The sequence below is a fragment of the Anopheles maculipalpis genome, chromosome 2RL (assembly GCF_943734695.1).
Source record: "Anopheles maculipalpis chromosome 2RL, idAnoMacuDA_375_x, whole genome shotgun sequence".
Lineage (NCBI taxonomy): Eukaryota > Metazoa > Arthropoda > Insecta > Diptera > Culicidae > Anopheles > Anopheles maculipalpis.
The window spans coordinates 20,506,302-20,524,341 of record NC_064871.1 but is presented as its reverse complement, the minus strand read 5'-3'; the positions used below and the strand labels follow the sequence as shown (position 1 = coordinate 20,524,341).

Sequence of the window (18,040 nt, the reverse complement as noted above, 5' to 3'; positions counted from 1 at the left end):
TAAACGGTAAGAGCTGGCATGTAGAGACATATCCATATACCTCAATAAAAAGGCTCACATCCGGAAGTGGGTGTGTGTGTTCCAAACCGTTTCAAGTTTTATTGAAAAAGTGGCATTGAAACGTGTACTTAAACTTATCTGTCACATGGTTGCGCTGCCATTGCGTTGGCAAGAATATCCTTTTTATACCCCAAAAGACAAATGCCCATACAAAATACTTAAACCTTATGCTCCCAACACAGACCCCTTCCGCAACTCTTTACACCTATTTATCTTTGCGTAGCTTCTGGCTAGACATCTCGATCGAATCGAGCCACAGCTTGAGCTCTTCCGGCATCGGAGGTCTCTGCTCTGCGCCGGGGAACTCCTTCATCAGCTCGAGTACATCCACATTGGTAATGCACTGCTTCGACATGGCTACGGCACGCACAAACCCATCCGCTAGCGTCACAAACTGTTGCTCAAGATAGATAGCCTTGTCGTCCCACCATACCAGCTTGGTGATGATTTTGTACGCGGTAAAGATCGGGATCGTACGACGGTAGCGCACACTGGAGGCGCCCTGTACGGCACCACCACGTTTAGCCTTGATTTTGCCATAAATACCGGTCAGTCCGTAGAAGTGGAAGCGTGCAAAGTCAAGCTCTCTCAGGTAGCGTGCATTGTTCATGTGGCGGATAAAGATGTCCACGTCCTGGGTCGTGCAAAGTCCGTAGATGGCCGTCTGTTCCGTAACTTTGCGTTTGCGCTGGAAAAGCATGCCGTAGCCGAGAGTGGCCACACACCGAAGAAAGTAGTTCACATCCCAGATCATGTAGAGGATGAGCAGTCCAACAAGTAGTACGCAGGAGAACATTTTCTGAAAACGAAAAGAATTAATCTATACCGTGAAGTGAGATAACGGAAAATCGATTTTTTTTTCAAAAATCAACCCCTTCTGCTGGTAGCGCGCGTTTGTTTACATTCGACACTGCTCGAAAATGTTCGACCACTCGGGGCTGTCAAAACTGCTCGAATACACATCATACCCCAATTTACATGACGTGTATTTCATTCAAAACAAACAGCAAGCAAAGAATCATCTTTCCCGGTCAAGAAATCATGTTTATTTCATCAGAAACTGTGCTGGTAGTATAAAAAGATTGTTGGTGCGACCAACGGAAATCAAAAGTTTCCATTTCAACATGAAAGAGAGCGTGTTTAAACAAGCGATAGTGGTTAGTTTAGTGGTGGTGTTGTTTTCTATCACCGCACAGACGTCGGCCGCAACCGGCAGTGGTTCGAATGAATCTAAATTCGTGCCCACCAGCGAATGGCAGGAGATCAAGGAAGGCCAATCGATCCCGGAAGGATTGCATGTACGGATAAATCTAACCAGCGGCAAAAAGGAAGCCAAACTACTAGACAAAGAGGATGGTGGTGAAGGGGATTCATCGTCGCTTTCGATGGTGCCGGGAGAGAAGGTAAAGGACCATCAAGTACCCGGTACGGGGGCAAGCAACACCGATACCGTAGCTGGCATGAAACTGGAAGCGCTGAGAGAAGCACTCAAAGACATTCCAGCCAACGAGTACGAGGAGGAACCGCTGGAGGAATCGGGACGCGCTCGGTTTAAAAGTTACGAACAGATTAAGCAAGAGCTCAAAGACTCCAACGTGGAGCTGAAAAGCGACAGTGAAATTATGACCGATTTGTTTGGCCGCTTTGAGGAAGTGCTTAAGAAAACTTCCACCACTGACCGGCAAGAGTTGGATGCTCTTTTTGAGGATCTCGAATATCTATCACATCAAATCGATAACGCACTACAGTTCATTGATCGTGGCGGTGTGGAGAAAATCATCTGGCCCAGCATAAACCGTACCGAGGATAGTGTAACACGCACGAAAGCCCTCCAACTACTGGGCACGATCGTACAGAACAATCCCAAAGCAAAGGTCGCACTAATCGAGCGTAATGGCGGTACGAACCTGCTCACGGCACTTGGACGCGCTTCGACGACGGACGAAATTTCTGCCGCACTGTACGCGTTCGGCAGCCTGGTACGAAAATTCCCATTTGCCCAGAAGCAACTGCTAACACCGCACGGGTACAGCGTGCTGTATGGTGTGTGGGAAAAGAAGGTCGAGCTGAAGGTTAAGGTGAAGGTGCTGCAACTGGTTGCGGACGTGCTGGAGGATTATCAGAGCGCAACCGATGGAGGAGAAAGTGACCCAACGACGGCAGAACAGTACCGTTCGACCAAGCTGATCGATGGATTACAACGGACCGAATTTTGTCACCATGCGAGGGAATTCTTTCACCAACATAAAGCGGCACTCATACCGGAAGACAACCTGACCGATGACACGGTAAAGGCACTGAAAGTGTGCAAACAGCTGTGCCAGGAAACGTGGTCCCAGTGTCCACTGTTTCGGCATACGTTACTAGTGTTGCGAAACAATCTAGATCACCGATTAGACGAGGATAGTGAATTGGCTGACTATAGGAAGGAGATTAAGTGTAGCATCGATGACTTAATTGTGGAACTGTACGGTAAACCGAAAGATGAACTGTGAGAAGGGAGAGCGGAACAAAATTAGAAAGTAGGATGTTAGGAGGAAACTACAAATAAATTATTTATATTTCCTAATTGTACAATCGAACCCAATTTTGAATCGGAATGGAAAAAAATCTCAAAGTTGCGATTTCAGCATATCTCCGTTACCCGCTGTTGACTTTAACGAGTCAAACTGGGTTGATCCGATGCTAGGAAAATGGACCGGAACCGGTTGCTAACGTCACGATTACATTAAATCGTAAATACAGCAAGATCTATTTGTGCATTTTTGTATTTATAAATTACGTACGACTGATCCATACACGTGTGCTTAGCTGCTCTTCCACATTTAAATTGAGAATAAATTTAAAGTAAACACCTTTACGACTCTCACGCTCATTGCTTTTGGTTTTTTGCTGTCTCATGGGTTTAGCTTTTGGACTTTATCCTCCACTCGAAGTTGAGATCCACGGTCAAAAAAGGGTTACACATCGATTTACATTTAATGTACGTACTCTTTTCACGATTGAAAACTAACCAAAAACTGTCACAATCAATATGCACCCACAGTAAACGTAAAATGGCACACAATTTCGAATGTGTCGCGCTGATCTTTAAAAACAAATCTTACCGTGCTGGATAAATTTCTGGTGCACACTCGGCAGAAACCGTTCGAAGACTATGCTGCTTTGCTTTGTAATGCTACGTCAAGCAAACCTGTCCGCTACACTAGCGGGGGTAAGCTTTCTAGAGGTTCGATTGTGTGCGTTTTTCCACACATTCAACGCACACACACACTTCCATATACGACGCTTTCACGTGTTACTCCGATCGCACCTGCCTTTCTACTAGCGATCGTGTAGCGAAATAGAGAGAAGGAGAGATCGAACATGGAAAGCCCTGTCTTAACTACTGCCTCACTTGCGTAGCTGCAGACTGCTTGCCTCGTTCGCTTCGATCCAGCCCTTCAGGACGGTGGGCTGGGCGGGTCGTTCCCGACACTCCGGGAACTGTTTGACGTACTCGAGCAAATCGGCACCGATCGCACGCTGGCGGGAGTAAGCCACGGTACGTATAAACCCGTCGTGCAGCGTGATAAACTTATGCTCAAAGTAAATTGATCGCTCGTCCCACCAAACTAGCTGCGTTTCCACCTTGTACGCCTTGAAGATGGGTAGCATGCGCCGGTACCGTACCATACATTCACCCTGCAGTAGGTTCTTTGCGTTTCCCAGTGGCCAGAAGCGTGTCCGACCGTACCAATAGAACCGACAGAAATCGAGCTCACGCAGATAGCGTCCATTGTTCATATGATTCAGCAGGAAATCCACATCCTGCGTTGTGCAGAACCCTACGGATGAGAGAATCCAGACGTACCGGTGAACACATACACACACAAACATAATTGCAAAGAAAACGCGCCTGTACTCACCATAAATTGTATGTTTGTCGGTAACTTTAATCGTTCCCGGTACTACCATCACATGCAGTATGGTAAAAAGGATCCGTATGAAGTAGTTCACATCACACAGCGCATACAGGAGCGCAACAAAGGCCGCCAAACACCACATTTTTTAAGCTACAGAACGAAACAGATGGAGTGATTCTAAACCGATGCAAATTATGCTTTCTTTGCTATCGTACGAGCCGCCAAATTGCACTGTCAACTTGACAAGTAAACTAGCCCGAAATTTCAAGGTCAAAAACGCAAAACAAAGCACGCGCTGCTCACTGTGCTGGATTCATGTATTACTTAAGGTAAGTATGAATGGCATAATGGAAAATTGAAAAAAGGGCCTCTTTTTCGTTTCTTAGCAACAAGCGTTTACTTGGATCCAATTGACGGATGATTGAATTTACCACACCGATTGGAGTTCCCGCAGCAAAAAAAGATGACTAAAGCGGAAATAACAACCTTTAATACTCTAACCCACCGAACCGGCCAGGTCCATCTCTGATAACGTATTACGATTAGATAACTGCCGGTATCGATAGACCGGCTGTTTAAGTTATTTTATGCTTACCGCTCGCGTAACAACTGTGACGTTGAGATTGGTATTTTTCCCGCTTTAGTTTCTTTCTCACTCCGTTATCTTTTATCACTTTTGATATTCTTTTTTCGCATAAAACAGCTACATTTCAATTTATTCCTCATTGTCTTGTCTTGTATAGAGAAAGGGAGTAATTTTAAGACAAAGATCAGATAAAAGGGATTCTCCCTCACGTTTTGCTGTTTTTATGTTGTGATATGTTTTTATTATGCGCTCTACAAAATTAAAGTTGTTTTTTTCACAAAACTCTTCGCAGTGATGAAAATTGATCGAGACACTAGTGTGCCGCAGGTGTAATCCTAGTTTGGACTTACTAATACGTTAATCTCAATTTCGTTCCAATCAAATCGAAAGCATGCACGATTTACATTCGGGAGGATTAAAGAGAACGCATTTTTTTGCACTACATATTACTAATTTGTTTCCGGTTGCGGAAGACGGGGACATCCCTTAATTATTGCTATCGATTGCTGATTAGAGGATATGAGATGCAGTAAACGAAAATAGAAGAAACAAACTAAAATATTTCTGATTGTTGTTAAAAGGAAATCGATCGATCGATCTTTATCTGCGCCATTTCTAAAATCTGCTTTTATTACTAATTTTGAACCACACACGTGTACGAGAGCTAGAGAAGAACATACAAAATATTATCCGAGTTCAATAATATATGCGTTATCTCTGTGAATGTTGTACAAAATTCTTGGCAAACGTTTTCGTTTTGGTGTGCGTGTATGTGTGTTTTTGTTTTTGCCTTACGCCATATCTCTCTTTTTTAAACATTTGTTTTTTCTTCTAATTTTCATTTATGAGTACTTTCCAAAACAATGTGAGCAAACGCATATTCATTCATTGAAAGACCATGGGTCTCTCTCTCTCTCGCTCTCTCTCTCTCTCTCTCTCTCTCGCTCTCTTTATAATATATTTATATGTATTACCTTTCTTCGTTCCTGTAGCAAACGTTCTGTTTGCAACACATAAAAATTTAAAAGAAAAACTCTACCACAAATCTGCTCAGTTTTCTTCCCGCTCTCTTTACCCTCAACGTAAACAAAATATACATGCTAAATCTACATGTAAATAAAAGAGAGTATGATGTTGTTGATCGGTTGATCGCGCGCAGTGGTGTTGGGACCAACTAATACACTCTTCTACTAGAGACCGCTGTAGTAGTACTGTGATTATATTAGCGATTGACCCTTCCCGGAAACCGAACGACGATTTTGCGGGATGAATATAACATTTACCTTTTAAAACACGGGAAACGGAGGACACGTATACAAATGCGACGGTGCGCGATGTTCCACGTGACCGACACCCGGGCATGGCTGCAGATGGTATATCGAATTGAGTAATAGAGAGATAGCCCGTCGTCGTCGTGAGGTTTGCGCGCCGTTACATACACACACATTGTTACATTGTTACAGCAGGGCTTTACATAATACTACACCGCTTTGGTTGCTGCTGGCCAGTGGTGACGATCTTCACCTCAACCTCATCCTCATCAGCAACGGTGGCCGATGAAGATTCCTGCCCTTGTTGCTGCTGCTTCTCGGTGTCATCCTTTCCCGAAACGACCGTCTGACCGGACTCGGCAACTGATTTGTCCTCCTTTTCAGCCACATCTATCTCCATTTTTGCGGCGGTAGTTTGACCTTCCGCCGGTTTGTCGGCAGCACCACCTTCACCATCCTTCTGGGGTGTAATGTTAGCGGTTGTGGTGGTAGCTTCGGCCGTAACTACCTTCGATGCGTCCTCCTCATCAACGATCAACGCACGCGGTGTGCTCTGTAGGTTGACACGGAACAAACGGTCCTTTAGCATCGATACCGGTGTGCCGACAACTTTGCTGAAAATGCCGCTCAAATCAAACCGTGCCCGTTTCGGACTCTCGGCCACAGCAATATCCGAGGTCGATTCCGGCGTCATGTCCTTGCGTTTGCGCGATGCCGGTGCTGGCGTACGCATCAACAGACTATCGTTCCCAACCTCCGAACCGATCGTTACATTCATGCTGGAAATCGAATCGTTGTGCGGATCGGCGATCGAACGGCGATGGTGCGTAAACTTGATGTCTGCAATCGGACGGGTCGAACGGCGACCGGAGATGGAACGGAGCGGACGTCCGATCAACGAATCGTTACCGCTGCTCACAGGTGTAGACGGAGCAGTGGATTCACCACCCTTGGAGGCGACCGACGCTTTCGGTGAACGATTCTTGTCAGCTTCTACTTCCGGTGGAGCAGCACCCTTCTTGGATGGGCTGCTGCTGTTAGTTGCTTCCTTCTCTACGGTAGCATTATCCTGCTGCTTTCCCGTCTTGAACGGGCTAACGCGTGCCTGTGCCTGTGGTACCGCTTTTTGCGCAGCCTTGGACTTGCCAGCGTTCGTGCGAGCTAGCGGCTGTGTGTCCTCCAAATCCCACGGATCCAACAGAAGCGATTCCATCTCTTCACCATCAGACATGAATCCTCGGAGTGATTTTTCCGTCAGAAGAGAATTATCGGTAACAGCAGCTTTTTCGGTCTTCGGCTGCTGCACGGATGCTTTTGCAGCAGCAACACCTTCATCAGCCGCCGATTGTTTCTGCTGTGCATTGCGGGAGTTTGTTGGAGCGCGTAGCTTTGAACCAGTTTCGCCTGTCACGGCAAGCTGTGGTGGTGCGGCTGGTTGTTCTGCCTTTTTGCCGGTCACTGCAACCTCTGCAGAAGATTTCTGCTGAGAAACTCTGCTTTTATCAGCCGTCGCCGATTGAGTTCCGTTGGTGGTTGACCGATTCGCAGCAGCAGCTGGGATCATTGTAGCAGCAGCAGCAGTGCTCTGTTGTTTCATGCCATAAACGTGATCCGATTGGAGTGATTTTTGTCCAGGCGTTCCATCGGTGGTTCCTGCCGTACCGGGGTGTACAACGGCTGTTTGTGGTGCTGCCGCAGCTGCAGGGGTGGTTTCGGTGATGTTTGGCGTACCGACCACACTACCGATTGCTACCGGAATATGTGATTGTTTGCTGTTGCCTTTTCCCGCACGACCGACTGATCCGCTTCCAGCGGTATTCGGTCCGCTTGCTGTGCCACTTCCATTGGTGGCCGTTGGTGTTGTAGCTGTTGCGCCAGCAGGTAAAGCACCAAATCCAGGATACACCTGCGGTGTACGACGCCCGGACGTAGTTTGATTGGACACTTGCAGTGACATCTAAAACGAAAGATTACAGGAGACAGATTAGAAGCAGGCTAAGTGCGATGAAATTCCAAACTGTTACTTGAACAGAATTCTACCCCTTCTTTCGTTAGATCGCGAAAAAGAGACGATCGTACAATGTATGTGCGTTGTTCCGGGGCGTTAATCATTGACCGGCTCCCCCCCCCCCCCCTCTCACTCTCTTTCTCTCTCTGTTCTCTCATCCGTGATGTGGTTGTTGGATGAACATTTCCACATATGTACAACATAGCCGCCGCGCGCTCGAACTACAAATTGTACATACTTGAATCTCGCGAGCTCGTGATCTATATACTTAGCCGTCTGTAGCACCATAGCATCACATCACTACTACCAATCACATTGCCAGTGTATGTACCAGTCGGTCGCCATGGTGCAATGTGTATAATCAAGCCGGCAAATAAGAAAATACACTGCCTACTGTGTGATATACATAATAGCATATAATAGTTAATGATTTGCAGAACTATTTCAATATTTTCTGTTCATTTTCGGGTTCGATATTTTTTCTCTTGTTTTATTAAGAACGTAATAAATAAGCATTTTTTTTGTTAACATATTAATGCGTCTCAGAGCTTTGTTTCGATGTCAAACATAGTTTTGCGCATGTATGCTTTGTACGCCGATCGCGGATACAAACAAACGAAGAGCCGGCAAGGGTTTCTTTGCTCTGCTAGCGAAGAGCACGCGGGTGTGTTTGTGAGACCTCGCCCGCCCGCGTTATGTACCATAATTGCCGCCAATGAAACATAGTTTCCTTGCCCGGTTCATTGCGGATTTTTTCATCTTCTTTTTGCTGTTACAACAAATCCATCATGCCTCCTCGCGTCAATCGCGCACAAAAATCGAAATAAGCAAATCTAACACCTATGGCACTGGAAAAGTGTATTCAAAAGCAATGCAACAAAGAGAACACACAAATAATACAACCACACCTACACCCAACCCAACTTCAAACTCTCCACCACGCACCCTGATGAGTCTTTATCAGCTCTTTTACTGCTCGCAAGCAAGCTCTGTGGTCCAATCATTGGGCCTATCTATCGGTCCATGCTTTCGATCCCCATGATGGCAAGATTTAAAAGCGTTCAAATGCCAGGTGGGTGAAGAGGGAGTTGGGACGGGGGACGGAGGAGGGGGGGGGGCGAATGGACGCAATCAGGGAGACGATTCTTTTATTTTGTCACTCACCCCGCACCTTCGTCGTTCGCCCCATTTTATGTTTGTATGTAGATGAGAGCATTGTTGCTTGCATGGTTTCGAAATTAATCACCAGAGCGCACCTCTCATCAGAACGCCCGTTGGTTGTGCAAACCCGATCGAGCGTTTCAATTTAATCTGTGCTCACTTTGCAAGATGTCTGATCAACCAAGAATCGAAACAGTCCAAGAAACATTTCTAGTGGGAATATTGGGACACACACATCTTACCAGTAGTATGGGAAGATGAAATTGCAAGAAAAGCCTGAATGAATGGTTCCGCACACGATCAACCTCGATCCCTTAGGCCTGGCGATGTGTGGTTTATCGCGAGACACAATTTACATAGCCCCAACACCCCGCCCCGTTTCCCCAACGCAACGGAATGCACGTTCTATATGGTTTGTTATTGATGCACATTCAATGTGCGCGCGGTATGTGATAAGTGAGGGTGTTGAATATTATCATACGCACGGATACATCCGTACCATCTTGCAATATTCAATTACTATCACTTCCCCCTGAATGTGTTGCTCTTGCGGCTTTTGCCGTGCGGTCAGTAACCACAACGGCTGTGCGAAAAACGCGACAAAAAAAAAAACAAGAAAAACAGCTCTTTCTTAAAATATCAACTACACAAACTTTTTCAGCATCACCTGTCCGTTTTGGGGATGTTGGCACCGCATGCGAGAATATTACGTATTTGATGGACAGCAGGAGCTAGAGCGCACGAAAGCCGGATATGTGTGTATGCTTACGTAAATATTTACGAAACAAACAACTGTGTCTGTGCGGTATCATCATCTTGCAAACGATTTTACACTTTACCCTATTACCACCCCACTTAAACACGGGGCAAAGTGGGTGTTATAAAGAAAGTGAAGTTCAGCAGCCAAAAGAAAAGCAACAATTTGTTGACCATGACCGTCCGCAAACCGGTGAAGAATGGTAAAGCAAAACAGACAGGCGTGCAATAAAATCGATAAACACTTTCGTGCTGAATTCGCGCGCACATGCTTCACTCGCTGTGGTAAGCTTCCTTCCCTAATCGGGGGGCAATAATCGTCACGCACGCGGTTCGCTAGTTTCTGTCCTCTGTGTGCCTGCTGCTCTCTATGCTGGGGGGGTTTGTTTTTTACTTCTGCAGGTTTGTTTTGAGTCGGGCAACATAGATACCGCTAATCGAAGCAGGCGGTAAAATATCGAGCAAGTTTACTCGTATGTACCACACACAGTCGAGTAGCTAAGGAGTCTGGCACAACTAGGAAATAGAAATAGAGGTTCAAGAGTGCTTTAAAGGGACAGAAGTCATGGTTTCTCTGCGGTTTAAGAAGCCAGGCTGTGGTGATGATGATCTCGTAGTGAAACTCACGCACGCACGCACGTTTTTCGAACGAATCTAAATTCGTCACACTCGCACTCGTGCTTGATAGTTTTGCCGGTTGTGATGAAGTATGTCCTTTAGAGAGTATGGCTCTTTAGATGGGTTAGTAGCCGCCCTTTCAATGTGTCTCGGGATTTACAAAACAAATACACCGGTGCGCACCGATTATGCTGCTCAAACGCAGAAATGCTTACCACCGCCGTTTCGTGAGAAGTGATCAAGTTTATAAATAACAACGTAATGTGCCGGGTTCTTGGACACATCGGATGGTGAGGGACGACCGAGGGGGGGGGGGGGGGGGGGGTGGTCCTCTTTGGCGAAACCGTAATGTTCCCAAGACAGGATGATGATAGACACGGCCATCGGATAATTGAACATAAAATGAACCAGTCATTCATCTTGCGACGTATGACTTTCGTAAAAGGTTCGTTTTTTTTTTGCTGTAAATGGCGCGCAAAATTGCACGTGATTCAATTTGTCTTTATGTCTAAACATGTTGATACTTCATGCCTATAAACAAGTCGCAAGTGCAAGTTCACAACACCTTAGGCAGCATTTCTTGTTTTGCACAAGGGCACCATTTGCTCCCTAAAAAAGCCATCAGAAAGGTAGATCCACATTTCTGTCCTTCTTCTTCTGGAAGCTTTCTTATGGTCAGGTTGTTGAAGATGTTGAAGAAAGAAAAAGCGGTTGGACAGCTTTCCATTTTTCCCCTTGGTTTGGCGGTATTCGATGCAGCATAAAATGTTTCCAAGTGAAACACAGACTTGAATATGTTAGCCAGTAGGGTAGCTAAAATGATAAATTTCTTTGTTATTTAGGTGTATGACTGTGGTTTTTAGAACATTAGACAATCTAGCAAGTGTAGAAATGTGTACCAATCACTTCTTTTGTTGAGTTTGCAACCATTATCACTTAATTAGCTCTGCCAAGATGATGTTGGCGGGACACGGGTGGGCGACGTGCAGTCGTTTTTTTATTGATGGTCCCGTTCTTTTCATATTCGTTCTTCTATCATTTCTACAACAACTTAGCGCTCAAACGCTACCCGCCAAAGGGATCAAATACCAGTGCATCGGTTCGTTTGTGTATGGGCTGTACATCATAAAATTGAGCATAAAACATCCTTGCCTATTAGAACCACATACGCACACACATAAAAGAGCATAGAGAAGCGGATACACTTACTAACGCACACCACTTTACAAACATAGGGTGTAGGGGTGCACACACACATACAGATGCAGCATCATTCATACTCAACCGTCTTGTAGGGAGAATTCGCTCAACGTTTCCTTCTCGATCAACCCAATAATGTTACTAGCTCGGAAACCTAAAAACTAGCTTGTGAAGGATTTTTTTTTAATTTCTTCTGCATTTTATTTCTTTAAAAAAAATTTTTTTCATGAAACTAGTAATCGCTCGTTTGTATGCTTTGCTTCTATGCTACCTCAACCCAAAAACGTTGGCCCTTTGCATACACTACATATACGCCATTTTCATTTCGAATGAGCGCGAGAGAGAGAGAAAGAGCACGAGAGAATGCAGCTATCCTTTTCACACGCACTGCGCCATTACCATGGCAAACCCTAGCCGTCTCTTCGTTTTGGCTACGTTTTTCTGCACGGGAAAAGTTTGACCTTTCTCGGCAGAGAGCCCGCGAATTTTACCCGTACAAACGCACGCACCCCTTACCACCTTACAGACTTCCCATACAGGTTGCCTCGGTCCGTAGAAAAACAAAAATAACCTAAAAATAAAGTTCCGCGCCCAAGGAACGCCACCGCTGCCGCTCGCGCCACTGTCGAACGCTGCTGGTTGCTGTTCACCCGGGAATGCGTGGTTAACCTTTATCTAGCCTACCGAGATGGTTAAGCATTAAGAATCAGTTTTATTTCATGTTCTTTGTGAACACATTAGTGTACCCGCCACTAGATTCTTTTCAGTTTGGCGTTGTTTCTCACTGTTCCTTCTGTAACGATTGCTCTTCTCAAGAACCGACCAGTTTACTGAATAAGGCGCACACACACACACATACAAAATATCACTGAAGATTATCAGGAAATTGCACTAGCTATTTACCACCGGAGCTGGTGGAGCACATCTTATAGCATAAATTCCTATTTAAACTTACTTTTCTCGGTGGATATAAAACGAACTTGCTGTTTCTTTTCACACGAACGCCAGCCAGGAATAAAAAACCGGTAACAGCACAAGGAAAAAGCCAGGCACAGCACAAACACACACACGGAAAAGACGCGCGAGTTTTCGTTTAATGATTGAAAATTGTAGTCTTCAGCTGGGCAGGATACGTACACGACAACGGAGATAACAAGTTAGAGGTATCCGATTGTGTTATTTTTTGGTAATTAACACCGCACAGGTATTGAGACGAACAAAAGAATAGCTTTCAACGCACGCACAGCAACGCACCACCATCCGTTCTGCTCAACGTTTCGAGTTTTTGTAATTTTGTCAAAGTCGATATGAAGCCCCTGCTACACGGTGCATTGCCGAATCGATCAAAAGCGGTGCTGTCAAACGTTGGTCGATTTTTTCACGTGTTTGATTTCTACTGAAATAGTGTTTTTATTCGTTTCTATAAAATAGAATAACTGAGTAGAAATGTTGTTTCGTTCTTTTCTCTTCTAAATGAATAATAAAAACAAATATCTCGTCCAATTGGAATAAACTTACAATGGGAATAAATTTCCACAGTGGGTAAATTTCGTTATGTCGATATAATCGACATGAGTGAAACGTCAGGAAAGAAAAAGACAGCAGCACAAGAGGAGGATGGATTGAATCACATACCCAAAAGCAAAAAAGTAGAAGCAAAGTAACGGGACGGTACAGTAATACTGGAATTATAATAAAGAAACGTTGAAAATTGTAAGTATTTATCGGTGTGGGAATCAATTTTCAACCTTCGTCAACCACCTGGCACAGTAGACAGTGGGGTAAGAACAGGGCGTTGGCCGTCTTTTATCAAAATCACGATCAGATGCCCCCCGTCATGAACTGTCGAACCTGGTCCGGGTGTGCAGTGATGATCGAAATCTGGGACCGGCCTTTGCAGGCAGTGTGGAGGCGTTTCCATTTGTGTTCTCTTGCGTCTCGTGAATGAAACGAAAATTGTTCACATTTATTGTAACACACTATTGCTTTCTCGCATTGTTCACCTCCCAACACGGTAGAAAAATGGAACAACTGATACAGAATCAAATGATCTCGGCCGCGGTGCAGCTGGAAAAGCATCTCGACAGTGAGCTGGATCGGCTGGAAAACCTGAACACGGACGAGCTCGACAAGCTGCGGGAACAGCGCATCCAGCAGCTGAAGAAACAGGCCCAGCAACGGCAGGAATGGAAAAACAACGGACACGGCGAGTACTCGGAGCTGGCCGATGAGAAAGAATTTTTTGCCGTTTCGAAAAAATCGCCCAACATTGTGTGCCACTTCTATCGCGACTCGGCACCACGTTGCCGGATCGTCGATATGCATCTAAAAATTTTGGCCACCAAACATTTGGAAGCGAAATTTTGCAAGGTAAATGCGGAACGCTGCCCATTCCTCACAGAGCGCCTTCGCATTAAGGTGATACCGAGCATCGCACTGATAAAGGACAGCAAAACCAAGGATTACATCGTGGGTTTTACCGATCTCGGGAACTGTGATGATTTCAGTACCGAAATGCTCGAATGGCGCATTGCCCAGTCGGGTGCGATCGAATACAGCGTAAGTATTATTCACTGCCGAGTTCGATAACTTTGTTTGTCAGCTAACCACTACTCCACACCACTTTCAGGGTGATCTCTTGACTCCACCGGATGTGAAAAAGCAAAAGAAACCGAGCAATCTTAAAACGATTCGTGGCGGTTACGATTCGGATGATTCAGACATTGACTTCGACGATTAGATGTCGACAGAATCCATTTCTTCGTGACCTGTGTGTGTGTTCCGGTGAGTGGAAGTGCGTAAGACATAGGGTAATCGTTAGATGGAAGGATGTGTTACCTCTGTTCGATGGGAAGAATGAATATCTAAAAGGGAGACTCAATTCCATTCACTGCAAATAAGTATAGTAACAAATGTTATCGAAAACAAACAATCCACGCATCCACAGCCACTCCTTCGCACCGGTATGCTCGTGTGGTGGTGGTTAATTTTTTGCTTCGATTTATAACTGAAACTTTTAGGACATAATACGGAATAATCGAATTCTCCCTCATCGTGGGACGAACGTCTCCTCCTCCCTTGCTCACGTAGTGAGACGAACAATCTTATCAAGCGACGAAGAATGATTGTTGGCAGAAGAAACAAAAACATGTTCGGAATCATATTTGTAGAAGAAAACTTTTTGAGTTTTCTTTACAGCATAGAGCAAAGATAGAAAAAAGAGAAAAAAATCACAGTATTTTACTTGCGCCGCCGTACTACACGTATTTAATATTGAGTTCATAATTAACATTTTTTCTTTTTTCGCTACGGCTACGGTAGGGAACAAAATCAGGCTAGCAAGTCGGCTTTTTGAGTGAAAATTAAGCAACTCACACCAATCAACACACATGCGTGGTCCCCATTTTGCTACACGAAAAAACAGCTAATCCTGCGTGGGAAAGCTTTTGTTTGATTTAAGACTTACTTTGGACCATAACAAGGATACAATTCTTATTCTTAACACTAATCGTAATGATGTACTCATAGGGATGAATAAATCACCTGAAGAAGTGTTCTTCTAGTACTATGATTTGTACAACGATTTGAGAGTAATATTCATTCCGGGAAAATGAGTGAAGATAAAAGATTACATTACTTTAATACTCATTCAGGATTTTTAGATATTTCGATCTTTGAGCATTGCGTTTCATGTTTCCAGCCCAGTTTATTTACCATATTTTCGACGTTGATGGCAGATACTCAACCACAAGTTATAAACGTAAAATAGGCATGCAAAAAACATCGTTCAATTATGCCAGTTCGAACAATGGTCGGTCTAACATAGATTTTGGGAAAATATGATTTATTAGTTTTATTAGTTGCTATTTTATTTATTTTATGTTTAAACCACCATTGAATGATAGTGCAGGTCCATCTATTAAGTACATTTTTATATGAACTGTCTTTTTTTCTCCAGTTCTGAAGTAATAGGGAAGAAAAGGGAAACAGAACATTTCACAACTTTTTTACATTTTTGTATAAGTTTCATCATTAAAATGTTTATTAAAGCACATTTTAAGTACAAAAAATAAAAAATTTCTTTATAAGCAAAAACAAGTTCAAATTTATTTTGCAAACTGTCACCAGCATTGAACTGAGGGCTGCATGCACGGTTCATCCTCAACCTGCAATGCACCACCCAACCCACCCCAAAAACCCAAACAACACATCAGCAGGCGTCAACCAACACGAAGGCAATTCTCGTTGGCAGACGGATTGGGTGGTGTTTCTCAGAAGCGGTGCTGTTGTGCTGTGCCGTACGTTGTGCCAACAATCATTCTGGTGAAAAGTGTCCGGCAGAAGAGTGTGTCCGATTTTGCCGATAATTAATGGTAATTGGAATCTATTTTCTATCTCAACATTGGAGACGACGATGTGTTTTGTGCTAACCTACACTATTATTAGTTTGTGCTTTTTGCTCGAAAAGATAATTGAATCTAGGTTGTAAAGTTAGGTTTCATCTACTAGCACTGCACAAGTTAATGCAATAAAGTAGCTTCCGGTGTGTGTACGAGGTGGCAGACACTTGAATGAGATTGCCATTGTGTGTGTATGTGTGAGTAGTGCTGTTGTAAACTTAGCTGCCCAACAACCACCCTTCAGGATGAGAGGGGGTTGGGACGCTGGGTATGTGTGGGGAAGAGGTGTTCCGTGTTGTCCTGAGCGCATACCAATCCACCGAACGTTGCCATATCCGAGGATTGTTGTTGTTGTTACACGTCGTCCATCCGTGTATTTTCAACCCCTGCAAGAGAACAGTGTGAAAACCGTACAAAGAGAGAGAAGCAGAACCGAAAATTCGTGAGTTTTCCGGATTCGGAAAAATTCGGCATACTCGTTTGGCATCAGGGGGGGCCTGATGGAGCTGTATCGGAGAATCGTCATCCTTTCCCAAATTAAAAACCAAGAAAACCAAACAAGAAAACAAACGAACAAAATCGATCTCATCTCAGTAGCGAGTGACTTGTAGTAGCCATTTGTTTGCAGTTTCAGTTTCCAAACAAGAAAGGTATAGAAAAAAACAACTCTTGTTGAAAAACTGGATAGGAAAACCTACACACACGATAATCCAATTACGACCATTTCGTTCATAATCCACCCCGTACAGCAGTTGGTGGAAGATGTGCAGGTGGAAAGGAATGTGGGACTGAGGATATAAATACGGCTACGGGACACACACACATACATGCGAATTCGCGTACCCGTCTGTCTGGTGCGAAGTGTCACAAAATTAAACATCCCCAATCCCCTGCAAAAAAGGGGTGCAAAAAGGGGTTGGAGTGGGAAGGATTCTTGAAAAAAAAAAATGCAAACCAGCAGCAACAAGAATTGAGATAATCGGAAGCAATTTTGCCCATTTGACTCCTATATCACGGTTTGCCATCTCGTGTTTCATATTGCTGTGCTGTGGTTTCTTTGATTGTTGTACCTTTTCGCAGCATCCGGTTGTAAAAAAATGTCTCATTTTCTTTGTTTTTTTTTGTTGCTTTTCTTTCAGCACAACGCGCCACCCGGCACCGGCACGGGAAACACACGGAGCCTTTCGAATCTCACTTTTTATCTCATTTATCTCGCTTGTTAAAAAGTAATCTCATCATCCGAGGGTTGTAGAAATTGTTTTTGTGTCGTGTGCTTCGTTCGTGATGTAAGGTGAATAATTAAAAAGGTATTATACTCTCGGTGGTGTTAGTCGTGAACCTCTCGGGGTGTTGTTTGAAGAAAGCGTAACGTAAGCAGCATCCTCCTTTTCCTACTGGAATTCAATCACTGCAAACAGATGTGTTTGTGTGTCATGTAATATTTTTGTAGTGCGTAATTTCTGCCCGTGTGCTTTCGCGTAAAGTTTGTTAGTGTCCGAATGTCGCAATAAGCTTCGGAAGCACAAAGGAAGTGACGTGTTGTTTGTGTGTTTGGTGCTAAAAAGCAAGGATATACGGTGAGCGGTAGTGAGGTAGCGACGAACGCAACGTAGTGTACAACGGTCGGAAGTGCATCACAGTATCCGTGGCCTGCTGCCACCCCGAGATTACATCATCTCTGAGTAGTTTAGTGTGCACACACACTCTTGCTCACTCTCTCGTTCGCTCTCTCGCAGTGTGCTGCCAGCACGCATACACGCCGGACTCTCGCGCTCGATTTATCTCGCGCCGCGTTAAGGGGAGTCTGCGTTCGGTTCTGGAGCTTCGCCGCGTACGACGACAGGTCCGAACCGTTGTGCTTGGGGAATATTTTATCCATTGTGCAAATATCGCTCCAATGGTGTGGAGTAGTGTAGTGGTTATACGGTGTGCGATTGCTTCGTACCAGCAGTGCTGTCTGATCTCGCGTGTCCATCCACTGTGAGTGTGAATTTTAATGCGTGTGCTATACCGCCGAGGAAGCCCACTGGCCCAAATGCAAGTGTTCCATTGCGAAATGTGTCGCGCGAGTGTCC

General features: G+C 44.6%; 8 protein-coding genes across 11 annotated transcripts in view; 3 read left to right on the top strand and 5 right to left on the bottom strand.

The window, feature by feature from the left end:
* Positions 1-18,040, top strand: part of LOC126559328 (complexin) — a 553,464-nt gene that overhangs the window by 246,328 nt on the left and 289,096 nt on the right. The window lies entirely within an intron of this gene.
* LOC126556746 (attractin) overlaps positions 1-18,040 on the bottom strand; it is a 317,924-nt gene that overhangs the window by 132,239 nt on the left and 167,645 nt on the right. The gene's annotated exons all lie outside the window — the stretch shown is intronic.
* LOC126557182 (ATP-dependent RNA helicase SUV3 homolog, mitochondrial) overlaps positions 1-18,040 on the bottom strand; it is a 304,903-nt gene that overhangs the window by 276,175 nt on the left and 10,688 nt on the right. The window lies entirely within an intron of this gene.
* On the bottom strand, positions 266-863 carry LOC126559132 (protein THEM6). The gene has a single exon (XM_050215247.1). The coding sequence runs from the start codon at positions 854-856 to the stop codon at positions 266-268; it is 591 nt and encodes a 196-aa protein (XP_050071204.1). The 5' UTR covers positions 857-863.
* Positions 1,185-2,582, top strand: LOC126565289 (nucleotide exchange factor Sil1). Its single transcript, XM_050222456.1, has one exon. It carries the CDS (start codon positions 1,185-1,187, stop codon positions 2,553-2,555), a length of 1,371 nt encoding a protein of 456 aa, XP_050078413.1. The 3' UTR covers positions 2,556-2,582.
* Positions 3,454-4,107, bottom strand: LOC126559163 (protein THEM6-like). Its single transcript, XM_050215280.1, has 2 exons — positions 3,969-4,107; positions 3,454-3,887 (listed from the first exon to the last, which is right to left on the bottom strand). The coding sequence occupies exons 1-2, from the start codon at positions 4,105-4,107 to the stop codon at positions 3,454-3,456; spliced, it is 573 nt and encodes a 190-aa protein (XP_050071237.1).
* LOC126557524 (uncharacterized) lies at positions 6,022-7,779 on the bottom strand. The gene has a single exon (XM_050213330.1). It carries the CDS (start codon positions 7,777-7,779, stop codon positions 6,022-6,024), a length of 1,758 nt encoding a protein of 585 aa, XP_050069287.1.
* LOC126559042 (thioredoxin domain-containing protein 9) lies at positions 13,196-14,370 on the top strand. Its single transcript, XM_050215145.1, has 3 exons — positions 13,196-13,282; positions 13,584-14,124; positions 14,195-14,370. Exons 2-3 carry the CDS (start codon positions 13,588-13,590, stop codon positions 14,303-14,305), a joined length of 648 nt encoding a protein of 215 aa, XP_050071102.1. The 5' UTR covers positions 13,196-13,282; positions 13,584-13,587; the 3' UTR covers positions 14,306-14,370.